This window comes from Chanos chanos, chromosome 4 (genome assembly GCF_902362185.1).
Source record: "Chanos chanos chromosome 4, fChaCha1.1, whole genome shotgun sequence".
NCBI classification, from domain to species: Eukaryota; Metazoa; Chordata; class Actinopteri; order Gonorynchiformes; family Chanidae; genus Chanos; species Chanos chanos.
Window position 1 is genome coordinate 34017507 of NC_044498.1, and position 14210 is coordinate 34031716.

Below are 14210 nucleotides of genomic sequence, written 5' to 3' on the forward strand. Positions count from 1 at the left end.
GACGTGGCTATTGCTTAAGCTGTTCTGTTTTCTGTCAAAGTAACTGAATTGTGTCTCCACAGGGTGATGCAGGTACAGCTGGTTCACCTGGCACAGATGGAACCCCAGGGAATAAGGTGAGTTATGTGGCTTTCACTTGTTAAATTGTTTCTCACAACATTTGTCACGTGTATGAAACACAATCCCATATCAGAGGCATCTCACTCCATCCCCTAAATAATATTTTTAAGTCTAATAAAATGGCTGTCGTTGCTCCCTGAAATAGACCAAGACGCTTAGCCCTCTTTAGCCTGTAGTATTAATGAAACTGTAGAGCATCAGCGACTGTCACACTGTCATGCTCCACCCCACAAAACCAGGCCAACAACAAGCTTTAACATTCCTTTCAAATCCCACCAGGCCAATTTTTTGTGGGCCAACTGTGGTTTTTAAGATGTTTTCCCCTGCCGCTCGAACTTTACTGAGAATGCTGTGAGGTGTTACCTCTCAACAACAGATAATCTGCTGGAAAGTTTATTATTGTCCTGGAGTGCTGTGAAAACCCCCCAACACTCCAGCTCAATCCAATCAGAGCAATAAAATCTTTTACATCTCTTCGTTTGGATTAAGGCCTTGAGAAAATAAACTGGATGTGACTGGGGGTAGCCTGTGACCGCATGTTGCCTGTAGTGCTGTGTTTGCCGTTCCTGTGGATTTTTCACCGTGTGAAATGTGGCGTAAGGGCATTGTAAGAGGGAAACACACAGTGCACAATACTGCAAGATCAAAAAAAAATTCTGGCGCGTATGTGTACTCTGAGGGTAAAAAAAAATGGTGAAATGTAATCGTGTTCACAGCTGTAATCTTGTTATCTGGGGAATGTAACCTCAACACGCCTGTGGAAATATGACCGATACCATATATTTTACTATGTTTTATTATAATTTTATGTTTCCTCTATTTAGAGCTGTGTAAAGCTGTGTAGTTGAAATGCACTAAACGTAATAGCTTCATTTGGCTACGTGGTTGCGTGAAGGGTCTTGATTGGAGTTTTTTTTTCTCTCTGCATCATTGCAGGGTGAACCTGGGTTAGATGGAGCTAAGGGGATCGATGGTGAAAAGGTGAGTAGCTTCTCTACGGCATTTCATCATGAGGTTACTGTGTGAATCAATATTGAGGGGGTTATTTTTCCCCCCACGCAAAGTTCATGTTCGGGATTTGAGCACCGGCGACTCTGATGTTTTATGTGATGGGCTAGGTGGGGCGGGAAGCTGGGGAGGGGGGGGGCTCTAGTACGAATTATGCATGGCCTTGGGAAAAAAACATGTGGGGGTTTGTTGGCCAAGTCAGTGTCAGTTTATTCAAGCATTCGATGTATCTCCACTATAAACTGAGCTGTTCATGCATTTCTCATCGACCTCCACAAGGCTAAATCATTTCACAACCTCAGGGTATGACAGTCAGCAAAACAGTTTAGTACATGCCATGAATGTTTGATTTGGTAATGACATTACCACCGCCTGTAAAGAGTTTGGCGTTATTATTTATGCTGCAGGCAGGCTCTGTCTCTTAGAAATGGACAGATTTTGTTTTCTTAGGAGTACGACAGATTTTTTTTTTTTTTTTTTTTTGGGTCAGGCTGGATAAAAAAAGAGTCTTGCCTAGTTAACTGAGTCTTCTCTTTGTGAAACATGCAATGGGCTGTGAAACTGTGAGACTACGTCAGCCCCATATCTGTGATTAGTGCTGCTGATGCAGAAGCTGTGGAATTATGCCCATGCATATTCATTTGCTTGTGTATTCGGTAGATTCGTCAGTGATGGCTGGAGCAGATGGGCAGTATAATGTGTTTTAATTAAGAATGTCCAGTTCATTATTATGTCTCTCATCAGACCACTCAACGTGAGAGAAATGTGTCTCCATTCGCCACTCTGAAGGCAATGGACTGATCTTCCATGGGATGTTGTGCGAAGTCTAACTCTAATTACGACAAAACTCCAAACCAAGCTATTGTCATTTCTAATGAGTGTGCAGTTAATTAGTTGTGTAAACACCCACATACTTAAAGCAAACAGTGCTGTTGATAATACCTAAGGCTGTCTGAATTTCAAAATACTTTTGCCCTTGTACTGTGACTCAGAACCGGAGAAAAAGAAGCCAGGGGAATTTGGCTTGCTTTTGCGTGAACGGTACACACAAGAGGCCTGTCACAACCAGTCTCTTTTTCTCTCTCTCTCTATAGTTTGCATTTAAACAGCCGGCAAGGTGACCATTTTGTGGATAACCATGTGTCATTTCACACCATGTCCAGAGCAAAAAATTTGTATTTTCAAGGTAGCTTACACAATGATCCATAAATAAAAAGTCATCAAAGTTTGTGGACTGGGGTTTTCACAGTATACTTTCTGATGACCATTGTAGAGACAGATATTGTTTCAAGATTTTCAGAGTGAAGTAAAAAAAAAAAAAAAAGAAAGAAAGAAAGAAAGGAAAAAAAAGAAAAAGCACAATGACTGTTCTCCTTACAGTGTCAGGTGCATTGTGCTAAATGGAATTGTTCTGCTCTGAAGCTTTTCCATAGCTTTGGTCGTCTTAGCAGAGAATTGTTAAAGAGTTTAAGTTTAAGAAAAAAAGAAAAGAAAAGAAAACATTCTATGATTCTAGGCAGCACAGAATTTGGTCATTAAGAAAACACTTTGCTTTTTCTTATTATTACATGTTTATTTTATGAGGGCCAATGCTTAGAGACTTATTTAATGAAAAGGAATGAGAAGCATATTTCTACGCTTTTTTTAAATTCTTTTTTCTATTATTCCTGGAGGCTATTCAGTAAACATCCTCTACATGATTTAGTATAATTTACAACGTTTGTTTAAGTCTAATAATGATTTGGGAAAAATAAATGTTTTTATTGTCAGTGGTAGCTCCTGCAGATCAATGCTTCATCTGCTGTGTGTGGGCATAATCAGCTAATGAGTGCAACAGAAACATCTCATTAATCAATACGAATTATAATGTATCCAGCTAGGATTCTTTGCACAGAGATCTGTTTTTTTGGGTTTTTTGTTTTCCTAATCTCACGGCAGTATGATCATTTTCATCAGTGTGTTCAAGTGGGTAAACATGATTACCACATTAGTGGATGCGCAAGTGGTTACCTGTTTTCCAATGATGTTCTGTGGCTTGCCTGCCGCAGAGAAAATAGAACAATGGCTATTACAAAACTGGCCTGATTTTCACCCCTCATCTAGCTTTTTTTTTTTGGGTACTGTGGAATGTCCTTTGTAAAGGATCAGAAGAGAGACTTTCAAGCAGTTGTTATTTTGGAGTCTGTCAGTGTTGCTTCCACCCGGAGACCTTGGCAGGACGACAACGACGCCATCCTTGATTGCATCTCCGTGGTGACAGGCATTTTTATGGCTTCCCCTGATGGACTCCGCCACACTTCTCGAGTGCTCTTTGAGCTCTCAGCGGTGCAAGTTGCTCAAATGCCTTCACCTAAAAACTCAGCGCGACCGCCTCTGATCGGCCTTGAGTTTGAGAGAAAAAATCTCTTTCACATCAGCCCCTTACTCATGTCATGGCTCTCTTTCAAATAACTTCAAGCTAAAGATAATGTCAATGACTCCTCAGTTAACAATGTATGACAAGTTACTTTATCCTCAGTTATTTGGGTCAGTTTTATAAGATACTGGTCCTAGTCATTGATCTACACTCCTTTGTTCTGAAATAATTCATTCATGGTCTCTTTTTTCTCTCTCTTTTTATCAGTCATGACCAGATCATCTTTTCAGTGCCTTTGTGCTGAGTATGTGATTAACAACAGTTTGCAAAATGTCGCATTCCGGGTCTGTTGATGTTCGTAGCCTTGCAATAGTTGCTTTTCTTTTGCTCCATTGAACAAGAGATAGTAGAGGAGTGTCATTATTTCTCTTTGGCACTGTGATCATGTGTGATTGCCAATGCTCTGCACAGTCTGTTGGAGTATCTTGGCTGTGGCATTACGTGTTTGGTTAAACATCGCATTGTTCTGTCAGCGCTGGACTGCAGTAATTGGTTAGGAATGTTAGCATGTTGTGTCAAATATGAAGGACAATGGATGATGTGTGATTAGAGAAGGCAAGGCAACTGGTCCAGGACGATAATAAATTGCTATTGTATGTCAAACCTAAGATGCCAATGGTCAAGACCTTTGGAGTCTGGCCCTCTTCTTTTTTTTTTTTTTCCAAAGAAAACACTCCTAGGAATATGTGTGCAATGCCATGTAGTTAGCATCATGCTTATCACACACGGATCTACCTTTCAACAGCTTCAAACATAGAGAACAAGTAGTCCTTATTTTGAGTGATGTATGCTAAAGCTGTGTTATGTTACTTTTACTATTTTTCTGCAGTCTGTGTCTCTTTGCTTTCTATCCCTCATTAATCTTCCTTTTCTTGAGGGTGAGGTTTTGATGAATGAGAGGTTGAAATGCAGAGTTTGTTGTGTAACTACGATTTGTAGCAGTAGCAGTATAGCTTACATTCTAGACAACTAATTTTTCACGCCCACCTAATTTAAACCTAACAGATAGTATTTCAGTGGTGTAATGTGGGTCCAAGAAAGATAGCTGGTTTCTGTGAAGGACTGCAGTTGTGTTGTGTGAATTTTTTGAGCTGTAAGTCTTAAAGGCACAGATTACTGCTGTTGAACAAATTACCACCACCTAAACAATTTCCTGTCGGATGACAGACAATGACAGAATCAGACCCTAAATGCCTGTGTGTTAGAACCTTACATTTCTTCTGAAGTGTCTTCTAATTCTATCTCTTCTTTTACTCAGGGTGAAAAAGGGGTTCCAGGAGAACTTGGCCCTGCGGGTCCACCTGGAATAAATGTGAGTTACCTCCTCAGTCTCTGAAACACTGGCTTAGAAAAATGGTTACTCACGAAGCCTTTTAATTGTAGTGCACTCTGCATTTTTCCATTCAAGGCATCTCTGACAAGTAATTATGGTCTCCATGTTGAAGAGTCAATATTTGATATCTAAAACCAGAGAAGACACACGAGAGCAGAGAATTCTATGAATGCGCCTCTGAGCTTGTCTCATTTCTCTGATACCAGACTAGCACGCCGCTAGTGATATACGGTAGTGAGGGTAAAGAACTTACTAGAACGCTGATTACAAAGATTCTGTTTAATTTTTATTAACTGGAATGATGGAAAGATGCAATTCCCATTTCCTTTGCCAGAAAAACCTTCTTCTTCAGTATTTTAGAGAACCCTTGTTTTGCTTTTTTTTGTTTGTTTGTTTTTTAAATGTCGTTGTTTTTGTTTTTAAACAATTCACAGAGCCTTAAATATTAATTAGGTATTACTGCATATATCCCATGTTGTAATAGTAGACATTATCTTGAATCTCACCGCTTTGAACATCTGTAAATTTAAAACGCTGAGCAAATGGAAACTCACAAAAAGCATTTCCTGCTGTAACCTCATTGGCATCTGCAGGCAGACACTCAAGACATCTCTGTTACTCGCCAGGATCTTGTTCCAAAGCGCTTTGAAGGACTGCCATTCAACATCAACCGTTCTCACTACATTAAATAGACAAGCCCTTAAACTAAAGACAGAGCTCCTTAATCTTCATGGCTGAAATGTCTGTCACATGCAAACGTTTACCCTTTAGCATATGGAAAATGGCCACCTCAATTAGTCCTCTCTACATTAATAATTCTACATTTTTGTGACTAACCTTTATGTGTGCACTCACCAAGGGTTTGTGTGTGTGTGTGCCTGTGTGTGTGTATGTGTGTGTATGTATGAGAGAAGGAGAGTGCATGTGAGAGAGAGAGAGTGAGTGTGTGTGTGTGTGTGTGTGTGTGTGTGTGTGTGTGTGTGTGAGAGAGAGAGAGAGAGAGAGAGAGGGAGAGTGTGAGATTATTGTGTGTGTGTGATCATCATATGTGTGCGTCTGTTCTCGTGTCTTTGTGCCCACTTTGGCCTGTACTGGGGAGATGCCAGATTGTGTTTTGGCTGTGCCACAGTGTGAGTTTGGGATGCACTGTTCAGTACATAATTATCAGGCAAGCATGCATAGCTTCCCCACAGCGCTCTGACCCCATGCTGCAGTGGAGAGAGAACACCAGAGGCCTGGCACTTCAACCTCTCTCTTCTCATTGCCCAGAGCTGTGAACAGAGGCTAACGATGGAGCTCCATCCCTCAAGGCCCCTGAACACTAGCTTAGGTTGCCCCTGTCAGCTAGGGACTGAAACCCCTCAGAAACAGGCCCAGGTACATTTCTTTAACTGGCCGGCTCTAAGGGAGCTGTTGTAACAAAGAAAAGGTCCACTCTGTCCCTGAAGGGGTCATTAGGTACTGCCAAGAGCAGAGAGAAAACCTCTCGGAGAAGATCAACAATACATACATCATGTAGAATTGGCTCCTGTCTGCCTTTCTATAGCTTCACAGTGCAGGTGTACTGGTCAGATCTAACAGAAGAAAACCATTCAAATTTAATTAAACATTTTATTTGTAGTCTAATGAATACTTTAATTGGTATACCGTGGATGACCATTACCGAGTGTAATTGTGTACTGAACTGGGTACATTTTAACATTGTCCAGTTTTTAATAGTGTCATAGTCACATGCTGTTCTGTGCCATTACTGATTTATGCATGATTATAAATTCTCTTCAAGACCCAAATTTATCCAGGTTCCTTTTTGCATGTTGCCTGTTTATTTGAGCGTATGCACAGGAGAGAACATGAATGCATGAAAAGCCAACTACAATACTTTGATGAACAAAACCCAAAGTGACGTACCCGTAAACAAATTGAACACACACCTGATTAATTTCCATTGCTGTTGAAATGATTTCGCCAGCTTGTATTTAGAAAGCACAATAACATGCGCCTGCGTGTGTTGTTCACTATAACTGTGAACGGTCCATGGCATTTTCAGGTTATGAACGACATCGTAAATATTGACTGACTTTGAAGAAATACTGCATTGTGTAAAAGCCCACAGGGAAGCTGAACAAAATAACCGGCCACCCATGAACAGTTTTCTGCCTCCTGTTCAATCGACTCTGCCGCAGATGCTGAAATTCAAGTCACCGGTCAACGTTCATCACAACAGAATATTTATTTCCATGTTTAAAAATCTGCATTAGCGTGTTCTTTATTTTCCATGGACCTGAATCAATCCTCTACACATATCCCACAAGGCAAAAATATCCTTTTTTCCCTTCCTTTGTTAATGTGCAAAGGTCTCTTAATGATCACATTAATTAGAAAAGAGGAGGTCAATATTTTAATCCGTGCCCTGTTTCATAACAGCTATACTGTTACAGTAATGCTATGTAGGATTACAAAAAGGAGCAGTCATTTTTAATACTAAGGTGATATAAGGTGACAATTCGATAACTGCTCATTATCACATAAAAGGTAATATATGTAAGAGCAAAGCTGTGATGCTCCAGACATCATGCTCCCAAATATGGGGTCTCCCAGCAGGGGCGGTGAAGAACACACAGTCAGCCATATAAAGGGAGTCCCTGTGTCCTGAATGTGAATGAGTCACATCCTTGGCACAGGAATTGTGGCAATTATCTGCTGCTGATATAATTCAGTATTAATAGCCTTTCACTTCAACGGCTTAACTAAGACAAATTGCCGTATTTTCAACTATTCTACTTAGCAGCCATCCCACCCCCCTAAGTACCCTCTAACTTATTTCAAAGACCTCTCGCTGGCCGGCCCAAATGTGTCACACCTAACAGGCTCTGCTGTAAATTTAGTCTGTCGATACATGTCAGGACTCATTCATCAGACATCATTGCCATGGCCATTTCTTCACAGTCTTTTTTTTTCTTCCTCCCAGCTGTCCTCTTCTCTTTCACTTTTCACCACAGAGAGTCCTGACTTTGCCCCCGGCCTTCTCTTTCCAATCAGATCCCACACGCGCACACACGCACGCACACACACACACACGGTGCCCCCTGGAGCATCGCTGATGAAATTCCTAATCCCAGCATCCAACCACGCAGACTCTAAGGGGGCCAATATCTGCTAATCACATAACTGTCATAAAAAGAATACGAGTGCAAGATTTAAAAGGACCCCCCCCACCCCCGCTTGACAAACCTTCTCTTTCAGTCTATCGCTCAGTGATGGTTAGAGCGCTTTCTCCAATGCCCCAAGCCAAATGGCATTTATATCGCTATCACGGGCTGTGACTCTGCTCAGAATGTGCCGGAAGGTAGGGGGTGGGTCAAAGAGTGTTCCTGTTTGAGAGCAATGTCCTTTCAGTTGTTTCACCAATATTCAACCACAAAGAGAGAGAGAGAGAGAGAAAGAGAGAGACATAGAGAGTGAGAGAGAGAAAAGAGAGGATGTGTTGATTAATAGCATGTTTGGTCTTTTGTGTCTCTTCAGGGTTTGAAAGGTGATCCAGGACCTCAAGGCCCACCTGGTCTCAAAGGTGATAAAGTGAGTCTCATAGCTACTGTGATTTATTGTGTTATCATATTTTTACACAGGAAGACCAAGCATGCCCCTCTCCCCACATACAACCCCCACCCCCTCCCCAACCCACCCCACCACCATCACCACCACTACCTCCCTGCTACCTCCACAGATACACTCATGTGCACACACACACACGTGCACACTCACAGAGACACACGTACACACAATGCCGTGTCCTTATGCTCCACCTCCTACGTAATTTGCAGCACTGAATCGACGTCTTGTCCATCATGTCAACACAGCTTTATTTTTAATCAAAAGACCACGCCCGTCATGGATACTTGTCAATGATTAATAGATCAAAGCAGGCTCTCCTTGTAATGGACACACCCCATGATATTCCCTTCCTGCCAAGGTCAGCCAAGCGATATTTTTTACCTAGGTACACTTTCTTTATACATTAAGTCCAAGCATGAAGTGGGGGGGTTTGTTGATCTACAGCATTTGAGTGTGTTCACATATGGCCTTCATATTCTTATGATGTATGAGCTGCAAGATTTTCAATATAATCATTAACAAGAATAATTGTAAGTGGCCTGATGGGTGTATTGTGATCAGTGTTATTAGTAATTTATGTTATGTATTGTACAGACATCTGGAGTGCTGTGTGAAATGTTCTGTTAGTTCAACAAAGGAAAACAGAAACCTGATAGTGACAGAAATGTGCCTTTCTTTAGCTGAAATGCAGAGATAAACTGTCAAACAGGGGTTAATAAGAACGTGTCTTACTGTATATACGTTTGATATTTATTTAGCTTAAAAAAGTTGGCTAAGGGAGAAAGCTTCAGATATTCACTAATACTTTAAAGATCGAAAATATGCTGAACATAGAGAGAAAACCTGCTCCTATCAGCAACATTTTTCAGAGCCTGTTCACGGAAATATGAATTTGAATTAGATTAATTCTTCCTGAAATGGAATATATTGAAAATGCATCTTTGCAAGAAAACTCTCTCTCTCTCTCTCTCTCTCTCTCTCTCTCTCTTTCTCTGTAGCATGGAGAGATTATTTTTCCTGTACAAGATGAAATGTTTTCCTCTAATTAGCTGCCATATCGCCTTTTTTTCTTTCATATTTTCACTTTCCTTATTGGGCTTTTGTGCATTCTTACAGTGGGGAACTCTGTGATTGTGTGTAATTGTAGGTGCACTGTCTTCCAATCTCGAAGATATAATGAGGTCCCTGTGTTAGTGCGGAGAATTACCAGCTATTTTAGTTCCTCTTTCGGCACAGAGGAAAAAGGAGGGAACGTTTGTTTGTATTGAAACTGACAGAGCGAGGCCAAGCCGTCATGCTCTCAGTACATAAAGTAATGAGTCCCTGAATATCCTCAAACAAACCTGCTTTAGATGTGACACCACCATAATACGGCTGAACTTTTATAGTACACACTAAAAAGCACTGCAATCATATGGAATCTATCAATGTGTTAAATCGAGTTATTGGCCAAAGTTTTAGTGGCAAGGCCTTGCGAGAGGCACAGACCTGGATGGAGATAAACTCAAAAAAAAAAAAGTGCTTCGTCTTACCGTAATATTGGAGCACAAACGCAATAATTCAGCAAACTAGATACTGTGTATGCTCCTCGTAGCTCTTTCCTGGAATGGGTTGGGGGGTTGGGGGGGGGGGGCACTCTAAATTGTCTTTGAATAATGGGTTTCACATGAGGCCCTTCACACATTGGGGGAGGGGAGGGGTGGGGGCTGGATAACGATGGGTTGACAAGCCACCCCATCAGTCAATTGCCCCACACCTGAGCTTGTCAATTTGGTCTTAATCTGCAATTCTGAGGGTACCAGAGGGGCTGCGTTCCTCTAAAAGCCTTTTGACAGCTTAGTATTGTTCCAAAAGCAGTTGTAACTCTTTTTCTTACTGCCTAAGTAGGGCGCACTCATCTTGGTACACCTGTAGATATCAGTTTTAGAACAATATAGTTCAAATGACCATAACCCAGGCAAATTATTTTTTTTATTTAAAAAAAGAATTAATCGTTGGATTATTGCAGGGAAAAGGGTATGTTCTTGGACCAGGAGACTGGCATAATTTCTTTTATGAGCTGGGAATAGTGTATGATATGTATGTATTGTTACTGCAGTGCTTTTATTGATGGTTAGACTGAACAAGGCCCAGTGAGCAAACACTCGATGACTACTGTTGTAATTGTTTGACAGAGTTTGCAGTGTGACCTGCACAATACATGTTTAGTCTGAGTAATAGTCACATTACTCCCCTTCAACAAGCGTCCATCTGCTGAGATCCTCTGTCTAAACACAGCTCACAGCTTTCACAAACGTTTACCATTAGACCTGGGTTTGTTTTAAAACCCGTCAAGCGTAATATGCCTGACATAATCGTGGCAAAACAGTTGGTACAATTTGTGACACCAGAATTCACATTTGACCGGAGGAGAGCACTCGAGAGTTGAATTAGTTCATATCAAAACATTGTGGCAACACAGAGTGATTTTTTTCCCCCAGTGTGACCTTTTAGTGTGATTTGAGGAGGCTTGAACTCTTCGGGTTTGGAAGCAGATGTCACTGTCCCTAAATATCTTTTTTTTTTCACATCTACTCCGTCACAGAACCTCAGGATTTGATCAACATGTATTTAATTAAAGAACAGCAACAGATACACAATATACATCTTAATAAACAGCAAAAGTTCTGGTCGTGCTGTCCACTTATCCTTTTAAACTAATGTAATTCTACATCTACAGTTCTACAGCTCATTATTTATGCAGGAAGTTTAACTACCATTATATTTTGGTATTTTATGATACAATCTAGAATGTTCTTCTTAATGCTCTATTTCTCAGTCTGTTTAAGTTATATGACATAAAACACTCTGAATTATTCCTACATTTAATTTGATCTCCTCTTTCTTTCAGGGGAGTATAGGCCTCCCAGGACCCCCAGGAATATCTGTACGTATATCTCTTACCTTGAACAATACTGCTTTCAGATGACTGTTATCCAATAGACAGATGGTTTTCATATATGGCAAATTAGGGACCAGAGGTGTTAGAAATGTCATGTGAACAGAAAATCTTGCACATGTGCAGGCATTCAAACAGGTCAAACAAGCATGTTTCTCACTGTTACATGGCCAGTCTGCTCAAACTGACCACGTATTTACGGATGGTTTCCACTTACATGCAAGCTGTTGGGTTACTGAACCCTAAGTCGTGAAACATCTGGCCAACGCAGTTAGGGAGCAGGAGCTTGTGTGAAGAGTGTCTGCATCGTATTGCCAACACATCCATACAACAGTCACAGAGGCTGGAAAAGAGAAGACCAAACTGGACCAAATTAACCCGTCACCTTGGCTGTCTCACTGGTATTTACAGCCAATCAGATGTTGAGCAGAGATGGTGGTGTGTTTTTTCAGAGGGAAAAAGTTAAAGGTGGAGGAAATACACAGCTAGTAAGACTAAGCTAAACACACACCCATACACACACACACACACACACACACACACAGAGTAAATACTCCTCTCCCATAAGACCCTAAGCATTAACTTAAATCTAAGGGGATTGAGCAGAAGCCCTGTGCATGCTACACCCTCATGCTTTTATTTATTTATTTTTAAGTCAAATAAATGGAAACTTCAGAGGATGGCAAGGATAGCCAAGGATAGCCCAGTGCATGTGCGCTCAGGAGCCGCTGCTGCTGCTATCGGGGGAGCAGACAGGCAAGGGAGATTAAAGGTACACTGCGGGTGGCTGGCTAATTAGCTGCGCATCATGAGGGGGATAGGTCTGCCAGTTCTAATCAGCAACAGAGCACCGTGTACCACAGACGACCGCTACTGTGTCTCAGTGCTGCCGGCCAGCCCCTTTCATGTCACCCAAGCACTTACTAAACCCATAGGAACTATGTCACCATGGAACATCCATTTACTCAGGCTAATTTTAATTTTTATGAGTACATACAGGATACCAGAGATTCAGTTCTGACTGTTTGTGAACATACTGTCATTGTTGCCATGGTTTCTCTCAGCAAACCAGTAAATAATGCAGTCGCTCAAGTTCTTCACTTATGCCTGAGTTGATTGTGTCGATGTGATTACATTATTTAACAAAACAAAAGCATGATGTTTAAAGTCTGTTTGTTACAAATTGTTTGTGTCTGTTTGTCTCGTCACTCTATTTATAGTTTTATGCACTTTTACAGAGAAACTCAAAAGTTAAAGCTGTCAGTGAGCTTTACTGCCATCGTTACATACATTCCTGGCTTGTCAGAAGCCACATTGCTCCACTTCCTTGCTGTTGAATATTTCAGTTTTAAACTGAAGGTCTGTGACTTTCACATACCATTCATGTGTTACGATCAGCTATATCTGCCTCTGTTTCCAAGAAGTATTTTAGAGAGGAAAAATCAAAAGGGCATACCTTCGTATTTGGTCATCGTGCAAGTGGTGTGAGTGTGTGTGTGTGTGTGTGTGTGCGCGCGCGCGCGTGTGTGCGTGCATGCATGCGTGTATGCGTGCGTGTGTGTGTGTGCATGTGATGTCCATCCTAAAAGCAGCCGACAGATGACCCTGTCTGTCGATCGGGTCACCTCACAACAGTAAAAGCCACAGCCCCAGTTTTGTTTGTGAGAGTGTATGTCTCTTTAAAACTGCTCGACCAACCACAACAATCAACTCGACCAACCACAACACTAACAACAAAAGCACATCATTTCCATTTACATTGTGTGTGTGTGTGTGTGTAATATGCTTTTCTATTCCCTCCAGACTGAAAAACAAGGTCAAAAAGGAGATCAGGTAAATACATAAACATATTACAGACTTTAATGGAAAAAATCGTGTGTGTGTGTGTGTGGACATATATAGATACAATATTAGGTATCTATGAAAAGATAGATAAGTAAATGGATGAAGATAGAGATACAAGTATAGATAAAGTTAATTTGGTATACTATTATTCAGCCATCAAAATGTAGTCAGATCAAAGAAGTATATGAATTGACTGCTTGAAACACTCTACATTTATTGTGTACTCTCTGTAACAGGGTCTCCCAGGCATAGCTGGAGAAAAGGTAAGCATTTAAATATCCACTTTGATGAAGTCACATTATTTGCATCTTCTTGTAATACCATTCTGTAATTAAACCCACCAGTCAGATGTTTCTGTGCTGAAAACATGTGGTAGTAACATCTGTCTCCGATGGCTTTACAAGCAACAAGCTGTAAACTGGCCACTGAAATGCCAACCGCTTTCCAATCCAAGCTGATTTTCTCCCCTCTTTTCCCCAGGGAGAACCTGGGATGCCAGGTCAGCCAGGGCCGCCAGGAAAAGAGGGCAAAAGGGTGAGTAAACGGGAGCAGGCCCCTGCCTGTGTGGGCTGGGCTGGGGGACAGAGGGGGAAGGCAACAGCTGAGGGAGCAGGGAGGAGGGTCCTGGGTGGCCCTAGCCTGAGACAGGCAGGCAGGGGATGGAATGCTAATGCATGACAATGAGGACATAGACTCAGTGGCCAGGGTCTCACACACTCAAACAAGTACACACACACAGACTGTGACTGACAGCACACGTGGCGAATCCCACCAGGAGGCTGTCCTGATATGATTTACTGTTGAAAAATGTGGGTGATGGGAGCAAAAAAAAAAAGAGGATAATTTTTCAATATTGACTTGACATCACACCTCATTGTAGATCTTGCAAAGAAATATAGTGTAAGAGATTCCTGAACAAAATATTCTGCAGAGAGGGA

The 14210-nt window shown here is 41.4% G+C and overlaps 1 protein-coding gene across 1 annotated transcript in view; it reads left to right on the forward strand.

Moving 5' to 3' along the window:
• col19a1 (collagen, type XIX, alpha 1) overlaps positions 1 to 13950 on the forward strand; it is a 28294-nt gene extending 14344 nt beyond the window's left edge. The window contains exons 10-14 of the mRNA XM_030772257.1: positions 63 to 116; positions 1057 to 1101; positions 8400 to 8453; positions 13509 to 13535; positions 13753 to 13950. Coding sequence (XP_030628117.1) covers positions 63 to 116; positions 1057 to 1101; positions 8400 to 8453; positions 13509 to 13535; positions 13753 to 13950 — 378 coding nt within the window. The remainder of the gene's footprint in view (positions 1 to 62; positions 117 to 1056; positions 1102 to 8399; positions 8454 to 13508; positions 13536 to 13752) is intronic.
• Positions 13951 to 14210: the final 260 nt, after the last annotated feature.